Source organism: Hydractinia symbiolongicarpus, chromosome 3 (genome assembly GCF_029227915.1).
Source record: "Hydractinia symbiolongicarpus strain clone_291-10 chromosome 3, HSymV2.1, whole genome shotgun sequence".
Lineage (NCBI taxonomy): Eukaryota > Metazoa > Cnidaria > Hydrozoa > Anthoathecata > Hydractiniidae > Hydractinia > Hydractinia symbiolongicarpus.
This window is the reverse complement of record NC_079877.1, coordinates 11,957,127-11,979,078: the sequence shown is the minus strand read 5'-3', so window position 1 is coordinate 11,979,078 and position 21,952 is coordinate 11,957,127. Positions and strand designations below refer to the sequence as shown.

Genomic DNA, 21,952 nt, shown 5'->3' with positions numbered 1-21,952 from the left:
CTTTACAATCAAATATAATTGTAAAATTCTTCTTTCCTTTTCGTTTTTCATTCCGTTTTAGAAATATTTTGCAGAAGTAAGGCTAGAAGGTACGTATAAAATGTTAGCAAAATACAACAATTAATCCATGCAACTAATACTTTAAAAGATAGTAAGATTTGTACTGAGTTCCAAGTTCAATTTTTGGCAGAAGTTTACATACTCCTTTTACATGTTTCTCGCCACATTACCCTGTCCGAGTGTACCAATGTAGCGACAAAGGTGAAGTCTCTCTGATTCCAACGATCAGAACCTGTTCTAAGCTGTTAACCTATTATACCTTTTTTGGCCCTTGGAACCCTGCGGGGGGCACAAAGTGCCCGCTGGCCATAAATCCTGAACCACTTGTGCTTAAGTGATGAAACTTGGCTCAATTGGAGAATGTCTTAGTACAAACTCAAACCAGGTAAAAAATATTTTGATGACGTCATAGGGATTAGAAATGACGTCACACATGTGAAAATGGTCATTTTCCAAATTTTTCAGTACGTTTTAATTTTTCGCGTGTTACTAATAATATGGCCTTGGTTCTTGGTAGATTTGTTGCATGAATACCAAAAAATGTGTTTCAAATGAAAAAAGTAATTTTAATGATGTCATTGGGATAAAAAAGGACGTCATTTCGGCAAAAAAAATCTTATTTTAACGATAAAGATAAAAAGACCCGTTCTACTAGAAATATTAATGCTCAGGTCATTAAACTTGGCATATATGTAGAACAGGACATTTAAAGATAATCGAGGTAAGGAAAACAATATAATGACGTCATTGGGATCGGAAATGTCTTCAATTTGCTGGATCGATATTTCCTTCAAATCTTGTCTGCTTTTTGTCCTTAGTAACCATATATCACATTAGCAACACCTTGGTTACCACTTAGTAACTAACATACATGTAGTAAATAATTATATACCCAATACAACATCCTGTAACATTCTTACATGAATGTCAAGGGTTTTCGAAATTCCAAAAAATTAACCCAGCAAAGTACAAATTTTTCCGAAATTTTTTTTTTCATCAGAAGCAATAATAAAGGTTAGGAATAGTCACAAAATTTTAGCACTTAATCACATGTGTATCTAAAGTTATGCCTAGTCAAAAAGGCTGCGGGCACTTTTTGCCCCCCTCAGGTATAATAGGGTTAATGGACACTAACTGCAAGCAGCATTTAGGTAAGTTAGAAACAGGTAAGAAAATAAAGATTTCGAAGGATATTTTTTAGTCTTCTAGTGTGAGCGTTGTAATTGCTTTGGTAACATGTTTTTATTGCTTCTAATGTAAATACTATGACTCCTGGCACAGTACAGACCTTGCGAGCTCGGTCTGTACTTTTGACCTCGGGATTTGTACTTCACAGTAACCGGTCAGTATCCGTTTATAACTGCTTTCTCTGACTGAGGGCTTTGTATTTTACAATGCAACATCAAAACCGGTCTGTATCCGTTTTATTGCCTGACTGCATGTGTTTTATAAAGTTTAACTAACTACCTTAAATTGTTTAATCTTTGCGAATACCTTTTTTCGTGAATTTGGCAAAAAAAAAATCTATCTGCGCGAAAATTCAGAAAAGGTCAATTCCCATATAATCATTTACATATAAATAAACATATATAAACATGTATATCACATTCAAAAGTACTAGAAATGGTTTACTTACTAAAATTAAATACAGAAAACATTTTCCGGCATGAAAAATGGATAATTTCGTTCTTTCTCCAATGTCTTTTTCTCGTTAACGTTTTAAACAGGCTTCGCGAGAAAAGATAACTAAATCAAAGGTGGATTGTTTGACATTTTGTCGAAAATGATTTGAAACATTCTGGAATTTCATCTAAACACCTTGTACAGTTTAAGCATTTGTCTTTTAATAAAAACAATGTTGTGTTAGAACTATCACATCTCTGTAGAACGAGGCTTAAGTATTACCTCCTTTTAAGTGTACTAAATGAAAGAGTGTTGTTTGAAATATGGTGCACTTGTCTTTGTTTGTTTCACCTGTGGCAACATGTCTACGTAGTGCTGTGGTGATCTGTTTTCATTTTATATGTTACGACTCAAATGTTTTCCTTGCGATGATTTGATTAAGTTTTTGTTACCTTTGTTATGCTACTCCCTTACTTTATGTGCAATAGCATAATTAGTGGAATGATGTAAAGTCCAAGAACATTTTCCTCAGTAATAAAATAATTCAGTAAAACCAGTTTGTGACACTTACACACGTACGGACACAATCATACCAACCCGTCTTACAGAACATCAATGTCTTCGTTATTGCACATAAAGATTAAACAATTTAAGGTAGTTAGTTTAAGTTTGTAAAACACATATAAAAAGAAAGCAGCTATAAACGGATACTGACTGGTTTTGATGTTGTACTGTGAAGTACAAAGCCCGAGGTCAAAAGCACAGACCGAACTCGCGAGGTCTGTGCCCTGACTGAATATATAGGTAGACCAAATTATTTGATATAATAACCCTTTCAAACAAACATTATACCAGAAAAATGAAAAAGAAACAATTCCATTTTGTATTATTCAAACCGTGATTAAAACTTAGTTAATTGCATTACAGACAGTTAACTTAATTAATGTAATTAAACCTGTCAAGTTGTAACGAAACATTAATCATACTTTATGCATCAACAATATATGTAATATTTTTAGTAGTACAAGATGATATTTTTCGATAGTGTAAAGAAGAAGCATCTTTGAATTTGTTTTACACTTCTTTTAAAGTTGAACTCAGGTAAGTAAGAATTGTCCGTATTTTTTCTCAGCCGTTTAATGTTTTATTTGAAAACAAAAACCACGGATTTTTATATTTCTTTGGTGAAGTTCAATATTCTACAGACATTTACGAATTAAAAAATTTCATAGAACGTGACGAAGAAAGTTTCATTTCTATACTTCGAAAGCGTAGTAATTTATTGCTTTCTGTAGCGATTTGTCTATCTGTTGTGAGTACTACAAATGACACAGTAGCAAAATGTAACTAGACTGTTTTAAGTGATGTGTAATAGAAAATCAGTACTGGGAAAAGAAATTAGTGTAATAGAATTATTGTTCTTGAAGCCAAAAATACTACCATTTCCAAAAAGGTAATAAAAACATTTAAGGTGACATAATTGCACATTAAAAGAATTGTTATAGTTGCAGAAAGTTCAGTTGCATTTTATTGAAGATGACAGGAGCTACCGATGTAGGTAGCATTTAGTAATTATTGTTATATCGTTTACTTATTGTTTTATCTATTCTTTTTTACTACGCTAAAGACAATAAAACGGAATGTACATTTTAGTCAAAACAAGATTTTTTCACTATTACCATATAATATGTATGAACTTTTTTCTAATGAACTTGATTTTTTAAAGGTATAGATGCTTGAAGATATTATTTCGGTTTGTCTGTTCAGTATTCATATTACTGTGGAAAGTTTATCATTTCTTGAACATGATAGTTTAGTAGGCGACGTTTCGGGAGATCCTTCTCCCATCATCGGCAAAGTAAAATGATGTTGCGCATGTATTTATATAATTGCAGAGGATCGAAATTCATAAAAATTAACCAATCAGAAACGAGCTGATAATTACAGTTAATTACGGTAATTAACATTTTCGGACCTGGATGTAGGTAACTACTTCTTCTGTAGGGCTGGTAACCAAATCTCAGGAAGTTGATACGAGATGCTGTTTATGTGTTTGTTACGTTCTACACTGTTGATGGTTTCTTTAATCTTTCTGGCCGTTGTTCTGGATTCTCTGTCAATGATTTTCTTCTTATCCCAATTAAACTGATGACTTCTGCTCCAGCTGTGGTCCGCAATTTCGTTTTTCTTCACATCTCCGTTTCTCACTGCGCACATATGTTCTTGTACTCGTTGCTTAAACTTTCTTTTTGTTTCGCCTATATACACTGCATCACAATCTTTACACGGGATTTCGTAAACAACATTGTTTTGCTCTTCCAGGTTTATTTTGTCTTTTGGTTTAGACAAAGTGCTTCTTAGGGTGTCTTTAGAGGTAAGAATGCATTTGATCTTGTGTTGCCTTAAAACTCGACGAAGGATCTCGCTGGTACCTGGTACGAAGGGTAGGAATGCTGATGCGATAAATTCCTCTGATGTTTCCTTGTTGTCCCCGTTGCATCTTCTCTTCATTTTATTTTCTACTTGCGTGATGACTTTATGACTGTATCCATTTGTGATTAATGCATTTCTTACACGTCGAATTTCTATTTTCCTCTCCTGTTTGTCACTGACTACACTGTTGGCACGATTCAGTAATGAAGATATGACACTTTCTTTGCAAGATTTCTGATGGTTTGATTCGAAGTTAAGGTACTGGTCAGTGTGTGTTGGTTTACGATACACTGAAACTGAAATGGAACCATTCTTGCGTTTGACCAAAGTGTCCAGGAAAGCGATACTTCCATCGTGTTCAAGCTCAACAGTGAATTTGATTTGTCGATGTAGGCCGTTGATGTGTTCATGGAACTCTTCTAGATGAGATCTTTTGATTATGGCGAATACGTCGTCAACAAATCTTTTCCAAACCTTTGGACGTTTGTCTGATGTGACTAATGCTGTTGTCTCGTGTGCTTGCATGTATATTTCTGCGACTACTGATGATGCAGGGTCTCCCATGGCAACTCCGTCTGTTTGAGTGTAGAAGTTCTTATTAAACAGATACCATGTTTTGGTTAGAACAAGTTCGACCAAACGCAGAAAATCCGGTACTGGAATCTTTGTCTTTTCACCGAATGCAGCATCGTTTTCGATAATGTCTTTAATGATGTTTAAGGTGTCTTTTATGGGAACATTTGTGTAGAGTGATGTGACATCAAATGATACCATGCATTCGTTGTCTGCTATCTTTATTTCTCTGATGTATTCCGAAAATTCTTTTGAGTTTTTGTTGTGGTCACTTGCTGTGAATTTGCTGAGGATGGAAGCAACAAATTTTGATAGGTTGTATAACGGTGTTCCAGTGCAGGAAACTATTGGTCGAATTGGATTTCCCTGTTTATGAATTTTGGGTAGTCCGTAAAATCGCGGTGGTGGTCCGTCACAAGGTTTCAGTCGGTAATACTGCTTATCGTCGATGTATTCTTTTCTCTTCAACTCCATTTAGATGTTCCTCGCTTCTCGTTTGATGACTTCTGTGGGATCTTTCTTGAGAAGTTTGTAAGGCCAGTTGTTGATGTGTTCGTTGCACTTGTTGATGTAGTCAAGTGTATTCATGATAACCGTTGTTCTCCCCTTGTCTACCGGTAGGATTATGATATCTTTGTCCTTCTTTAGATTCTTCAATGACAGTCTTTCAGATTTTTGCAAATTGTCCTTTGGTGTTTTGCTTTTCTGTAGCGTGAGGCTTACTTTAGCTCTTACTGTGTCTGCCTCTTCTTTTGGTAGATCTTTAATTGCCTCTTCCACTTTCGCAACTATTTCTTTCTTTGGAATTGAAGCTGGTGTCATGCAGAAATTCATTCCTTTTGATAGAAGGTTTGTTTCTTCTGTCGTGAGTTGTCTGTTGGAGAGATTGACAATCCATTTGCTCTTTTCTATACCCGTTTGTGTATCATCATTGAATCTGTCATTGATTTTGTTGAACTTTTTAAGGTGTCTGTCTTTAACCGATCTCATTTCTTTTTCATACACGCTATCATGAATATTCTTAACCTGTTTATATTGGTCGGTGGAGAGTCTCGATTTGATGGTGTTGTCAAGATCAAGTATTTGGCGATGTAGGGTGTTACGTGTTACGTGATTTAGATGGATTCTTTCTTGCAACAACTGGCGGCTTGCGCGTTGTAAGATTTTGTTACTTCTTTCAGTCTTGACTCTGCAGGTAAGTTGAAGATCTTTAGGTGTTATCTCGTTGTGAAGACAACGTAGAGAAAACGGAAGATGGTTAGTGTATCTTGCGTATTTTATTCTTGATTTCTCTAGCGATCTGACTTCTGCCAAGATGGATTCTCCATATTGCTGTTTGATATTATTGAAGATATTATTTCGGTTTGTCTGTTCAGTATTCATATTACTGTGGAAAGTTTATCATTTTTTGAACATGATAGTTTAGTAAGCGACGTTTCGGGAGATCCTTCTCCCATCATCGGGCAAAGTAAAATGATGTTGCAGGAAAAAATAAAAGAGGACCAAGGATAAACCCTTGCGGTACTCCAGAAAAATTAACAAAACTTTCGGATTCACATCGATCAAATTTAAAATTTGCTGTACGACAAAAAAGATGATCTGTAAACCAATCTAGTTCACGATCATGTATTCCATATGTCGGAAGTTTCGATAGCAATTTAGAATAACTAATTGTGTCAAATGCTTTCGTAAGATCTATAAATCACGCACCAACCATATCTCCTTTATCAACATGTGAACAAATGCCATCAAAAATATGGTAACTGCTTGTTGGGTTGACATACCCTTACGAAAACCAAATTGACGTGAACACAGAAGTTCATTTTCCGGCAAATAGTTGTTAGGTTGATTATGAACAATTTCCTCATGAATTTTGGAAAGAATTGGTAAGATTGATATTGGTCGATAATTGTTAAATTTAGATCGAGTAACAGATTTTTAAACCGGTATAATTTTGGCATTCTTCCAGGCAGTTGATATAATTCCAGTTGATATGGATAGATTTAGAATGTGGCATAAAGGATGAATTTTTGAATGCTTCAATTAATTCAGTAAAGCAGATGGAAGCTCATCGTTAGCACTGGATTTCTTTCTTTTTAATTTTCTAAGGTTATGTTTTTTAGATGGAAGGTTTTGTAAGTCTTAAAAAATTTATCTGACGGTTTTCTTCAAATCGAATCACATAAAAGCCGCGACTTTGACATTATTGATTGAACTATTGCTGATAAGAATGATGTAAAACCGTGCGTGATCTTGTTGCTATCTCTACACTTGTCTCCGCCAATGTCAAACGTTTTGGAAGTTACATTTTCTGATGAGCTGGATGGATAAATCAAATTTAAAGTTTTCTAAAAGTTTTCGGGATCATTAGCGTTTTGTCCAAGCAAGTTTTTGCTATAGCTACTTTTGGTGGTCCGAAGCAGGATTTACGCGATTTCTTTTGTTTTAGTACGCTCTAAGGTCACATTCAGATTTTGTTCTGTGGGATTTTCTTAATAATTTATCCCATTCATTCATCGAAGCTTTAATTTCAGGTGTTAGCCAAGGTGCAGGTTTCGACTTTACGTGCTTCATAATAAAGGGAACATGTTTGTTAAATACTGTGGAAACTGTTTGATTGAAATATTGCCAGGCCGTTGTGACCAATCAGAATTTTGGATTTCAGCGTTTATTGTATTGTGATTTTAATTAGATTAGTCTCAACAAGGGATCTCTTTAGGTTTGAATTTTACGTGATTCTATTTACGCACACAGCAGAACAAATCGTGATCACTAAAGGATGGTCGGAAAAACGTCACTTTATTAAAAAAGTTTACAATGAGATCGAAATTTTAAAGTCTGTATTCCAGGTTTAATTTGTTTCTCCTTTGTGTTTAACAAACTAACCTTTTTTAAGAAGTGTTGTTTATTAATTCAAACAAAACTGCGGACTTGATCAAAAAAATGTAGTTTATAAACCCTTGAAATTAGGGACTACATGCTACAGAAAATATACAACCAGTCTTAAACTTCCGTGTTTCACAATTCTTTTATATACCCTAAAATCAGCTGCAATATAATATTTTTTTCCCGACATTCCCCCTTTGAAAGTCACTTGAAATTTTTATGTTGTAAGCCCCTGCTTCTCTTAAAAAATTATGCCAGATGAATACGCATTTGTCTTAATACATATCATGATAAAAGTGAATTAGCTGCTAAAGTGATTGTACTGTTGTTGGGTTATCCTTTATTTGGCTTTTAATGCATTTGATTTTATGAGTTTTTTTACAATCTAACTGTAGAAATGTCGGTTACCAAGGGTGTGGTATTTGTACAAACGAGGATTAACATAAGAAGAGTGTATAATGGGAAACTTAGGGGTGACAACTAAGACGTTTTCCTACTGAGAGAACCACACAATTTGCAATTAGTATTAGAATTAAATCTTTTGTTTTACCAGGAATAAATTATAACAACTAATGCCTTTATTTAACAAATGTCGTTGTTGTAAATATCAATTATGCGGTTTGAAACCAACAAAAAGTATGACGGTTTCAGATTGTTTTCCTGGAAGGAACTAATTCAACCTGATTTCACAGTTGCGTGTGAATTTATAAATGAATCTTAATGACATCATATAATGTTGTCCTCACCCTAACCACACCAACGTATGTACAAAGCTTTATAGAATAAGCGTCCTTATTTCCGGAAAAATAGATCGTTTTAGATTTAGATCGTTATAGAAACAAAATGTTGGATATTTTTGTACATTTGTATCCCATTTATGTCATTAAATTTGACTTTTTTTTAAATTAAATTAAATTAAATTAGTCTACGAGGAATCAAGGTCGCACAATCTATATCAATGAGGAAATCTTAGTACACTTAATCACTTATCATATTTTATAATTTTTTTAAAAATTTTGTTATCACATGTTATTTACATGTTAAAAGGTGTGTTCATATGAAAGAAGTCCAAAAAAAAGTCCGCTAATGATTGCTACTCGATATACCGTTTTACAAGTTTGTTAGGCGTTCCAGTTTGCGGTTTATAATACAATATAAAATATCAATATATAATATTACCACTCTGAATTTTACATTTAACAATCTTGAATACAGATATCACTAGACTTTTTGTTTTTTTAAATAACTGTAGGTGGCCCTGAAGCTTGTGGGATTTCACTAAACACAAATTATGCTGTAAACGAGGGTAAACAGTTATCTGTTACCACCGAAGTTTGTGGAAATCCAAAACCTGTTTTAACTTGGAAATTACAAAAAGAATTGGAGTATTCATACTCTACCGAAGTTGCGCCAGTGAATATCTCAATCATGCGATACAGATATGTTTATAAAACTCGACGTCTCGTGACAGGTGAAGATTGTGGAACAAAGCTAGTTTTCAATGCGACTGGTGCGGATGGAATGATCAAGGGAGAGACACTATTAGATGTAACATGTAATGACAACTTATTTTCTTTCACTGACTTTGTTTTTGAAAATTTATAAAATCATTTTAAAACTTTTAGTTTCTCCTCAAAAAATCCAAAATGCAATATTCTACAAAGATAATGATTGTATAAATGGTATATGGACAAGTGAAGCAACTGGGAATTGTGCGCTTAACTATCATTTACAATTTGAAGGAGGAAAATATATTTTTAATACAACTCATACATACTACGCTGTGTGTAATGTATTAAATGCTTCATATGTATTTATTTGGGCGTCATACAAAAACAAATACGGGGAGAAGATAAAAATCAATGCTAGTTTAACAACTCCTGCACCTACAAATGCTACCGATCCTTGCACATGTCCAAAACTGCTGGAAGGTATATGCTAAATTATAGCCGATGTTATTTTGACACTTGTGTCAATACAGCATTGGTACTTATTTTGCTTTTTTGTGAATTTCTTTTGCTAAAAGTCATTGTGTTGATTTTAGTCAAAAGATTGGATACGAAGAAATTAGTTTTAGCAATAATTATAGCGCTTGTGGTCACGCAAGTAGCCAATATATGCATTTATGGAGTTTTGAAGTACAGAGGTTAGAACATCTTCTATTATTCACTGTAGCAGTATAAAGTACGAAATGAAAAGCCCATGTATTTTCTAGGTGCTGAGACTAACTGCAAAAATAAGCAAAGTGCAAAAAACCACGACGAAAACGAAGATAGACAAGAATACGAAGTATTTCCTACAACTGAATCTCATTATACAGGTCTTCAATTGGAAGCAAGAAAAGAAATTGTTTATGCCGATTTGTCACCACCAACAGTCAATAACTACTCGGAAATTGGAACAGAAGAAAGGTCGAAACAATTTTAGCACACTGTGTATTTCTGTAGAAGCACATTTCCGCGTCTTTTTTAAACAATTTTGCGTCTTTTTCGTCAACAAAGGCACCGATACCTATCCAATTTTATTGATCTTCGTGATGCAAGAAGAGAATAAATAAGTTATCATCAGAAGAGTTAACGTAACTCTAAAAAGATATATGGACGTTTTATTGTCATTATAGCCTAGTTTGACTATTTTAAAGTTACTGCTACATTTTCTATGTATGGCGTAACCTCAAATTGATCTGTTTCAGATATTTCGCAAAGCCTTTTTTTTTCGCGAATTGACCCTTCTTGGATTTCTTGGAAATATTTCTTTTTGCAATTCTAGCACTTTTTTAAAGTTAATTCTAATTATTAAGATTATGACGGTCCTTAAATTGGCTCTAAAACGAGATTATCATTGCTACTAAGATATTCGCAAAATGTTCAAGAAATCAGAAGAACCTAATACAGATATTTTATCGACAAGATATGAGAAAAAACAGAAATCATAATCTGGTTTAAAAAAAATTTGCCGCATAAACGTTTGCAAATATAGGTAACATTTGCAATATTGGCTATAATTCCCGTATACACCTATCAATTTAATCCTAATCGATCCGGGGTTTTTTGAACTTATTATATCCGAGAAGGGGGGAAGGGTTACGCCACCCATCAATAAATTTTCACAGGCTTACCACACTTTCAGTACGTCACAAATTGAACAAAATATTTGATTTAAAAAATCTAACTAAGAAGAAACTATGTAAACCGAACACTTTTTCAGCAATTAGTTTGTACTAGATCTTGAACGGTAGAAAGAGAATCAAAGAATCAAAGAAATATCGGTCATTCTTGATTATATTTTACTTTTATTATTTTTTTCAATTTTTGAAAAATTCGGATATCTCTGTCTAAATCTAATTTTCAGCCTTTAAACCTGAAAATTCGAATAATAGAGACTTTATACTATTCAAATATCTCTATAATTCGGACAAAAACTTTTTCCCTTCGGGATTCGAATTAGAGAACGTCAACTGGGTTAACAAACTAGCATTGGCAAACATATATTTTTGGAAAAGATACTTGCACATATACTCATTCCTACTTTAAAGATTTAAAATATCTTCTTTTTCCACGGCATTTTAGAGCAAGTAACAACTTTTGTAAGTTTTATCAGTGGCAGATCAAAATAACCGGATTTTATAAATTACAATAATTATGACGTCATTTAAAATTCTATTATGGTTTTCTTTTTTTGCTGAAACTTTTCCTCCTTAATCATTGCCAACAAGGTAGGCGTAAGACACTTTTTTAATATCTATTTACAAATGTCATGTTCACCATGGTATGATAGCATAATATAGTCCTGCGGTTAAAACCCGTCATAAGATTTAGTTTACCTTCCTATTTTTCGGGGATTTGTAATTTACAGTGTATTTGCTTTCACCGGTATCACTTTACTAAATAATCTTAACCTATAATTTTACTTGTGGGACTAATTTATTTGTCCGTCAGAAAATAACATAAATGGTAAATTCCACAAAAAAGTATATTAAATCAGATATAAATAAGGGTAAATTTTAGTCGGTAGCATGTTTTCTTATTGGTTTCTATCAAGTTTTTTTGTAATGTATATAAAATGAATATCTCATGTAATGATTTTCTCTGTCCTTCCCTAGAATGGAACATTATTATTTGATTGAAGAGCGTCATCTAAAAGTTTCATTAAATTAAACAATTAAAATGAGGTTTCACTTTTCCGTTGATTATGGTTTAATTACGTTACAATGAGTAAACGTAACTGAACTTTGACATTATCAAATGTTAGCAAGTGGAGTACACAACATTATATTTACTTTTACAAGATGACAGCTTTGAAGACGTACCTTTATATCTGTTTAACACATTTGGTAATGTTGAAGACAGGTAGGTGAGTGCTATCAATGTAATATTAGTCCTTTTTATATTGTTTTAGTGAGCGAAATATTTTGTGGGAATGTAGTTTAGACATGACATGGTCCCAACCTATAAGTAACGTAACAAAGTATTGTTATCAATCGTCAGCGCATATACGTATTCGATGATTCCAGACACGATATATTTAAAAAAATTTTGGTTACATGGTAGAATGTATCTCTGTTTAGGTTAATAAAAATGTCTAATGTTGGATCAATTAACTGGGAACTAATGCAACCGTACTTAAATAATCAAGGAAGTTCGACTGTAGAGAAAAAGTAGCTCCTTGTCTGCCGAGAGCTGAGATTATTAGCCGAACTGTACCAGACGTAGAAACCCTTCCTAGAAGGTCGTTCACAAGCCCCAGTTTTAGTGGACAATATTACTTACGCAATAAAAGAATTGCACATTTTAGAAAACAAAGACAAAAAATGGCGAATGTCTGTCTGTTTAGATTTTACAATAATTCCAAAATAAAGGACTGTAATTGAGCAAATTTTATGAGGTTTTGGACGTAGGAATAAAAATTAAGAAACTGTGCTCACTAAACTTGAGTAAACGCCTAACACAAACAACCTTTGTCTGTGCTACATACCCAACAGTCTCAATAATACAAAATAGTTTTACAAATAATATTATAACGGCATTGATTATATCATGTCAAACAGAACAACTTCTTCCACATTATTTTATTGTTATGTTATCTATAAAGCTCGGGAAAAAATACGCCCGACTGACCAACGGACTCATTTTTGCAGGATCTTCAGGACGTAAACATAACATATTTTTTATGGTGGCCTTAGCCAGCTAGCTAACTAGAAAGGAAAGATTGCCATTTTTTTTCAAATGAACCCCATTTTAACTGTTGTACCAAGTAAAAAAAACAAAAACAAAAAAGATTTATACTTTGTCAAAATTTTCTGGATGAGGATATGTTGTATATTTGTTGCACTAAATTGAGAAACTGGTTTTATCTTTTTGCCTCTTTGCAGTCCCTTAGACAACCTTCATCATGATGCGTGTTGTTTATAATCCCCAGACTTCTCACGCAAGTTGACAGACAAAATAATCAGTGAGGGATAACCGCAAATTAGGCAATGATAGTGTAATTAATCTATGATATAGCTTATTTACGCGATTTATCTCTCCGAATTAAACTATCAACCTGGTTTTTGCTGCCTATCGCTGTCCTTCTGCATATTTGCAATGGTTTTATTAGCTAAAAACATTCTATAGAACCTCATTTTGATGATCCAAGTATAACTTTTCTTTATTATTTCTGTTACGGCTTCTTTGTTTTACGGCCAGGGTTGGCTCTCGAGAGGGCTAATTTTTCCGCGCACATATTCTCAACATAGTGGTACATAGCTTAAATAGGCTATTTATTGTCTAATTAGAAGATCCAATGACTTTTAACATATAATTTGTATTCCTGTAAAGCAAACTATAAAAATTTTTGCTTGAACGAGGATGATGTAATGAGCAACAAAACTCCGAAGAAAGGTGACACGATCAGACTTGGTTGTTGAGATAATTGTAAAAGAAGAAAACACACCTAAATAGGAGATGATTTCCTAACTAATCTTTGGAAAATCTTCTAACAAATCTGCTATCCTAACTTGGCGTGATAGCCTAATTTGCTATCCCTGACTGATAATGCAGGTGATAAGCCGTGGATCAGTAAATTTCAAACTTTATTCTCAGGTGGAGGCATCTTTTGATTTTGAAATTAGGATATAGGTTGCATGTACTTCAGATTTTGATCATATATCAGTGAAAAGATGCTAGTGGCCAGAGTACAAAAGTTCTTAATCATATTTTGATTTTTCTTCACCTAGGGTCTGCATTTTTTGCCCCAATTTTTCTGATTTTTTCCCACATCTGCAAGACAACCCCGTGAAAACATAAACATTGAAACTCATCTATAGCAAGGTTCAAATTTTCAGTAACAAGCAATGAAATCAGTTGAAGAAATATGCATATACTTCTTTAATAGTGACAAGCAGTTGTTAGCAATTGAATTCCAACAACATGTGTTTTTTGTTCACCATTGCACCAACTAAATGCCACAACCAATGAGGGACTTAAACGTGCAAGCCATAAAATTTATGTTTACCAATCGTTACCCTATCGTTATCATAATTTTTAAATAACGTGAACGATTTTTCAAAAACTTTGGTCAAAGATTGTAACAGATAATTTTAACAGTCAATTTCCCAAAACTTCACTCGTGCCAAGTTTATGGTGCAATGTTGTGATAATATCCATGTTATAATACCCCTAACCTTGTCCAAGCGATTTATTGCTCAGGTGAGATTTTGTTATTGATAAACTTGGACAAGGCATATTCCTTGATATTTGTGGGGCTAACCATGTAAAATATGCACATCTAAATCTACACTTGTTTTATATATAAAACTCCATTTTGGGCTCTTTCAAGACAACTATAATAAGGTGATTTTTTCTTTCTGTCTGGTTGCTTTTTCTATCAGAAAAATGTCTTTGATTATGGAAACAATCTCCAGAATTGGATACAATATCCTAAATAAGATCTGTCCCATACCAAGGTCGGCAAAGATCCTAAATTCCGTGGATCTCCACATACCGTCAATTTTTTAACTCTAATTAGAGCTTTAAACACTCTAGAACTAATTTAAGTTTTTATTCTTCAAAATGAGGAAGGTTAACCACATAAGATATAATCCAAAGGCCTTAAGTCTGACAGAAACAAGCAGCAACAATCATGGGTTCATACAACGTAAGTGGCAAAATAGAAGTAAAAAAATTAAATTAAACAAAGTTCTGCTAATTTAGAGCTCTTAAATCAATAAAGTTTTTACTTAAGAGAGGATACAGAGATCTGACTTTTACATAACATGCGTAAAATATTAGACTAACTATAATGTTTCAGCCAGTTGTAACACAAACTGATTGTGAGTTGTCAAAAATGGAAAATAAAAGGTGTTAATAGAAACATTGTAATTTTAGCAGTTTCTGGATTCCAGGTCCTTGCAAGCACGAGCTATTTAAGATAACCTCCAAAATTTCAAAATGCGGAGAGATTTCATGACTTAAAATCATACAAAAACGTACTTTCACATAATTTCAGACCTTAATTTTTATACACCGAATTATATACAGCGATCTTGGATAAAATTTTGACATTTCTTTTATTCTTTTTGTTTTCAACGTAAGTTAAATTTCCTATAAAGAACACAAGAAAAAGTATAGGTGAAAAATTTTTGCTTTGCATACCGTAATTCAATTTCACACTCATAAAATAATTTACATTTGCTTTTTATCGCACTCATGATTTTTTTCTTTTCTATAATATATAAGAGCGATGAAAAAGGCTATTACGTTGATCACGTAACATTCGTTTGCTTGTTATTGATTTGTTTAAAAAGTATAGGGAATATTAAAGTTGGCCCCTTTCCTTCATGCTGACACTCTTATGCTCGGCTGCTGGATTACATTGAGACTGAAACGAAAGACAGAAAACCATTTGGAACCATGTCACAGGTCAGTTCGGTCTTCATTGTCACAGAGAATACTGCGAGAAGAGTGCACATCCATGCAAGTTAAATATAACCAGAACATTGGGAGGTTAGGTGTCCTGTACCTAATACAGCTTACGGACGAATGTTTTTGTGTTGTAATACAAAAGAAGAAACATGTTGAATAAAGTTTAAAAAATGTTTTTAAAAGGGGCAAGAGAAATCAAAAATGTCTAGAAATATAGTAAACGCCAAAAACGTATAGCAAATCTGCCAACACATCATCACGTTCAACATTGTTTCAACCTTGCACTTGTGGTTAATACGTTTTACAAAATTGATTTCTGTACAGCTTAAGTAACATAAAATGTCGCAGTAAACAAAAAACAATTAATTGCGAATCACACTTACATATATTCACATCGCACTTGTAAATTTTGCTTACGAATACGATTTTTCGCCGACCATAGCACTTATAATGTTTTAGCGGGTGCTTTTTGTAGCTCTGGCATAGTTTTATTGAAGAAGTGGCCTGCATTGTCACAATGTGAAATAGCAGAGGCTTGTTTTTCATGCCTGCAAGCATAATATTATAGTTGTTTGTGGTTAGTTGTTATACTCTTTATTTAAGAACTCATGTTTTGTGTATATATAATTATGTTTTAACAGCTCTGAGAACGTGAATTTAAAATGCATATTTTAAAGATATTTTTGCATTGTTTTTTGAAAGAAAATTGATCATTATTCATGACTATGTATAATCCTACTTTTTTTAGTGATATGTGGCACAGTTGAAACTGTCAAAACTAATTTAGAAGTTCCAGTTAATCAAACTGCGCAATTGAAGTGGAGAGTTGTCCCTGATTTAGGGGAAGAAATATCTACGGCAGAGGTTTTTGTTCTTGGATCACCCAATGTTCAAATAATCAACTTTGTATCAACCCTCACAACTGCTGGTGAAGAAAGGTTTGGTAATAGATTATCTGGAAGCTTGACAAATGGTATATATACACTATCTATCAAAAAAATCGAGTTCAATGAAAAGAAGTCTTATAACTTGAAAGTTGTATTCTACAATGCACTAGAATATTATCCAAAAAATTCAACAGTGGTTATAAAAGAAGTTGTAGGTGAGTTACAGTTTTTTTATTTTCCAAAATGTGCAATTTATTATTCCAATTCCTGGTGTCAGGCTTTTTCAAAGTAACAAATATCTTTGCAATGACAGCGAAATTTTAAAGTCTATATTCCAGGTTTAATTTATTTCTGTTTTATGTCTATAACAAGCTAAGCCTTTCAAGAAGTAGAAAGCTATTATATATTAAATCAAACAAAACTAGATCTTGATCAAAGGTTTATAAACCCGTAAAATTAGGGACTACATGCTACAAAAAGTATAGATCTGATATCGTCACATTTTGTTTAAAATTGGAGAAATAAGAATGAACAATGTGGCACCTGTTTTCCATCACAAAGAAACAAAGTATCATCTTGCTGCTTAAATATTTAATTATCTTTTCAACACCTAAATTAAAATGCCTATAGGCACCACAAACAAAAATCCCTCATTTCCAATATATCTTTCTGTTAGATGGGTATGATCTTGCAATATTCTAATCAGGGAGGAAAGTTTTACCGAATGATCACAATAAGTTCTTAGGAAAAATTTATTTTTGGCATGTTACGGAGACTTTCTGTTGCCATGAAAATTATTAAAATTAAGTAGCCTTTTATGAGTTTTGCTCCTCTTCCTAAAGTTGCAAGTCCTAAAGCTTATTAGGAATTCAAGTTTATGACAACATTTGGCTATAGAATTTTGCAAAAAAATTAAAAAAATTATCCTCCTGAAGTACAGTTCTTACAACCAAGTTTTTTGCTATGATAAGCCACTTCTTCTCAACAAAATCAGCAATTGTCACTATAAATTATTGAATTGATAGTACGCTGCGCTATCAATGATAATTTTGTTAATAAATTTTAACTACTTTACATGCATTAATCATTTATGGTATCAACCTAGCAAGTAACGTGGTTACTTGCTAGGTTGATACCATACCATGTGGTTTTTATATCCTTCAAACTCTTTTGTTTATTACGTCCATTAATAATGAAAGTTTTTTGGTTATAATCAGTATGTGAATGGTGTAACCTGCTACATACTTGATGAAGGGGGTCCTCTTTTTTGTGGTGCCAATATATCTGAAAGCGACAGCATGAATGGAGTAACAGAATTGACTTTAAAACAAGATGTTTGTGGCAATCTTTAGCCAGTTCTGCTTTGAAAGAAAATATCACAAGAACTTACCAATAGACATATACAACAAAAGCATTAACTAGGACAAATTACGGTCACATAATTGGATTTCGAGCATATGGTCACAAGCTTGTAATAACTTGATATAATTGTGAGTCACTGTTTTGTTCATTATACTGTTTATTATCTACGTATAAATAAACATTTTTTGTAGTATACCAAACATGTTAAAAAAATTTGTGTATCGATTTATTAAATTTTTAAAAAACATCATTGCCTGTTAGATGGTATATAATCATTTAGTTAAACCATTAGGTGAAACTGCCATTGCTATTACCATCAAGATAATTGTGTCCATGTGGATTGGAACACAGAGGATACTGTAAATTGTAAGGTGACATATCAACTTACTTTTAATACTGGAAATACTTTTGAAGTAACTGGCAATATTTTAAAAATTGTTCCCTAGAAGTACTAACAGCCACATATGCAATAATTAACCTTTGTGAGACTATTTCTAACTCCATTGAGACCTGTTAGGACAAAAAAAGTTGTGAACTTGATGTACCATGGAGGGTTCACGGCATTATTTGGACGGTGGCATGTTTCGTGAACTTTTAAAAGTGCTTGTTGGCAAACTGGGAGAATGGTTTATTTCAGACATGTGCGATATTGCGTGTCATATTTACCTTGTATGTGTTTGTATTATGACTTTCTACAAGTAGGACACGTTTTTTTCTATGCATAGGTAAAATTTACTTTGTTCCTCTTTTAAGGGCTATACAGTACAAAAAAGACCCGCTGTTAATAAGGTTTAAAAGGTGAAAATTCTAGCTGCAACTCGTAAATCCTTTGAATATTTTATGTTATAAGCCCCTTCATCTGTTAAAAAAATTATGCCTGATTAATACGTAATTGTCTTAGTACTAATCATGGTATGGATTATCCGGAAAGTAAATTAGCTGCTAATAGGATTTTACTATTGCTGCTGGGTTACCCTTTACTTGGCTTTTAATGCATTAAAGATTTAATTTTATGCCTTTGTTTACAGTCAAACGGTTGAAATACATGAGTCGGTTACCAAGGGTGTGGTATTTGTACAAACGATGATTAACATAAGAAGAGTGTTTAATAGCAAACTATGGGGAGTGGAAACTAAGATATTTTTCAATCTAGATAACCAAAAAATTAAACTTAGGTTTTAACAGGAATATATTATGACAGCTAATGATGTTTTTAAGAAAAGTCGTTATTGTAAATATAAAATATGTGGTTTAAAAACAACAAAAAGTATGACAGTTTCACATTGTTTTCTTGGAAGTAAGTCATTGATCTTGGTTTCACAGTTGCGTGTGAATTTATAAATGAATCTCAATGTTATCAAATATTTTGTCCTCACCCTAACCACCCTAACGTATGTACCAAGCTTAATAAAATAAGCGTTATTGTTTCCCGAAAAAATGGATCTTTTTAGGTTTAGATCGTTATAGAAGCAAAATGTTAGATATGATTTCATTTGTATCCCATTGATGTCATTAAATTTGACTTTTTTTAAATTAAATTGAATTTAATTAGTCTACGAGGAATCAAGGTCGCACAATCTATACCAATGAGGAAATCTTAGTACACTTAATCACTTATCATAATTTATAATTTTTTTAAAATTTCGTAGTCACATTTTATTTGCATGTCAAAAGGTTTTCTCATATAAAAAATGCCCACAAAAAGGTTCGCTAATGATTGCTACTCGATATACCGTTTTACAAGTTTGTTAAGCGTTCCAGTTTGCGGTTTATAAAACATCTTAAGATGAATTATTATTATAAAATATCAGTATATAATATTACCACTCTGAATTTTACATTTAACGATCTTGAAGACAGATATCACTAGACTTTTTGTTTTTTTAAATAATTGTAGGTGGCCCTGAAGCTTGTGGGATTACACTAAATACAAGTTATGCTGTAAACGAGGGTAAACAGTTATCTGTTACCACCGAAGTTTGTGGAAATCCAAAACCTGTTTTAACTTGGAAATTACAAAAAGAATTAGAGTATTCATACTCTACCGCAGTTGCGCCAGTGAATATCTCAATCATGCGATACAGATATGTTTATAAAACTCGACGTTTCGTGACACGTGAAGATTGTGGTACAAAGCTAGTTTTCAATGCGACTGGTACGAATGGAATGATCAAGGGAGAGACACTAATAGATGTAACATGTAATGGCCACTTATTTTCTTTCTCTGACCTTGTTTTTGAAAATTTCTAAAACCTTTTTAAAACTTTTAGTTTCGCCTCGAAAATTACAAAATGCAATATTTTACAAAGATAATGATTGTATAAATGGTATATGGACACGTGAAGCAACTGGAAATTGTGTGCTTAACTATCATTTACAATTTGAAGGAGGAAAATATATTTTTAATACAAGTGATACATACTACGCTGTGTGTAATGTATTAAGTGCTTCATATGTATTTATTTGGGCGTCATACAAAAACAAATACGGCGAGAAGATAAAAATCAATGCTAGTTTAACAACTCCTGGACCTACAAATGCTACCGATCCTTGCACATGTCCAAAACTGTTGGAAGGTATATGCCAATTTTATAGCCGATGTTATTTTGACAGTTGTGTCAATACAGCATTGGTACTTACTTTGTTTTTTTTGTGAATTTCTTTTGCTGAAAGTCATTGTGTTAATTTTAGTCAAAAGATTGGATACGAAGAAATTAGTTTTAGCAATAATTATAGCGTTTGTGGTCACGCAAGTAGCCAATATATGCATTTATGGAGTTGTGAAGTACAGAGGTTAGAACATCCTTTATTATTGTAGCAGTATATAATACTGTAGCAGTATAAAATACGAAATGACAAGCCCATGTATTTTCTAGGTGCTGAGACTAACTGCAAAAATAAGCAAAGCGCAAAAAACGACGACAAAAACGAAGATAGACAAGAGTACGAAGTATTTCCTACAACTGAATCTCATTATACAGGTCTTCAATTGGAAGCAAGAAAAGAAATTGTTTATGCCGATTTGTCACCACCAACAGTCAATAACTATTCGGAAATTGGAACAGAAAAAAGGTCAAAACAATTTTAGCACACTGTGTTTTTCTGTAGAAGCACATTTCCACGTCTTTTTTAAAGAAGCTTTACGTCCTTTTCGTCAACAAAGGCACCGATTCCTGTCCAATTTTATTGATCTTCTTGATGCAAGAAGAGAATAAATAAATTATCATCAGAAGAGTTAACGTAACTCTAAAAAGATATATGGACGTTTTATTGTCATTATAGCCTAGTTTGACTATTTTAAAGTTGCTGCTACATTTTGTATGTATGGCGTAACCTCAAATTGATCTATTTCAGATATTTCGCAAAGCATTTTTTTTCGCGAATTGACCATTCTTAGATTTCTTGGAAATATTTCTTTTTGCAATTCTAGCACTTTTTTAAAGTTAATTCTAATTATTAAGATTATGACGGTCCTTAAATCGGCTCCAAAACGAGATTATCATTGCTACTAAGATATTCGCGAAATGTTCAAGAAATCAGAAGAACCTAATACAGATATTTTATCGACAAGGTATGAGAAAAAACAGAAAACATAATCTGGTTTAAAAAGAATTTGCCGCATAAACTTTTGCAAATATAGGTAACAATTGCAATATTGGCTATAATTCCCGTATACACCTATCAATTTAATCCTAATCGATCCGGGGTTTTTTGAACTTATTATATCCGAGACTAGTTTGTACTAGATCTTGAACGGTAGAAAAAGAAAGAAAGAATCAAAGAAAAATTGTTCATTCTTGATTACATTTTACTTTTATTATTTTTTTCAATTTTTGAAAAATTCCGATATCTTTGTCTAATTCGAATTTTCAGCCTTCAAACCTGAAAATTCGAACAAGAGAGACTTTATACTATTCGAATCTCTCTATAATTCGGACAAAACCTTTTTCCCCTCGGGATTCGAATTAGAGAAGGTCAACCGGGTTAACCCTATTCGGTCGGGGGGGGGACGGATTCCGCCCCCCGGCCGCTGACGGTTTTTCTTAATAACTCCTGACTGCTTTGTTACATATCTATGATACTTACTGAGTTTCAATATTTATCTACTAGCCGAATTCCTGTGGAAGAATCCACTGAATCTTTTATTGAGTTCTTTTCAGGGTGCCAAATAAAAACATAGAACTCAGTAATTTGAATTTTCAAAACTCACATTTTAATATCGAC

The 21,952-nt window shown here is 33.0% G+C and overlaps 2 protein-coding genes across 2 annotated transcripts; both read left to right on the top strand.

Moving 5' to 3' along the window:
* The first annotated feature begins 7,972 nt into the window (after nt 1–7,972).
* LOC130636837 (uncharacterized) lies at nt 7,973–10,858 on the top strand. Its single transcript, XM_057446685.1, has 5 exons — nt 7,973–8,048; nt 8,828–9,130; nt 9,201–9,506; nt 9,620–9,721; nt 9,791–10,858. The coding sequence occupies exons 1-5, from the start codon at nt 7,973–7,975 to the stop codon at nt 10,000–10,002; spliced, it is 999 nt and encodes a 332-aa protein (XP_057302668.1). The 3' UTR covers nt 10,003–10,858.
* Nucleotides 10,859–11,834: 976 nt separating this feature from the next.
* On the top strand, nt 11,835–21,952 carry LOC130635747 (uncharacterized). The gene is made up of 6 exons (XM_057445203.1): nt 11,835–11,924; nt 16,228–16,581; nt 19,626–19,928; nt 19,999–20,304; nt 20,420–20,521; nt 20,605–21,952. Exons 1-6 carry the CDS (start codon nt 11,864–11,866, stop codon nt 20,814–20,816), a joined length of 1,338 nt encoding a protein of 445 aa, XP_057301186.1. The 5' UTR covers nt 11,835–11,863; the 3' UTR covers nt 20,817–21,952.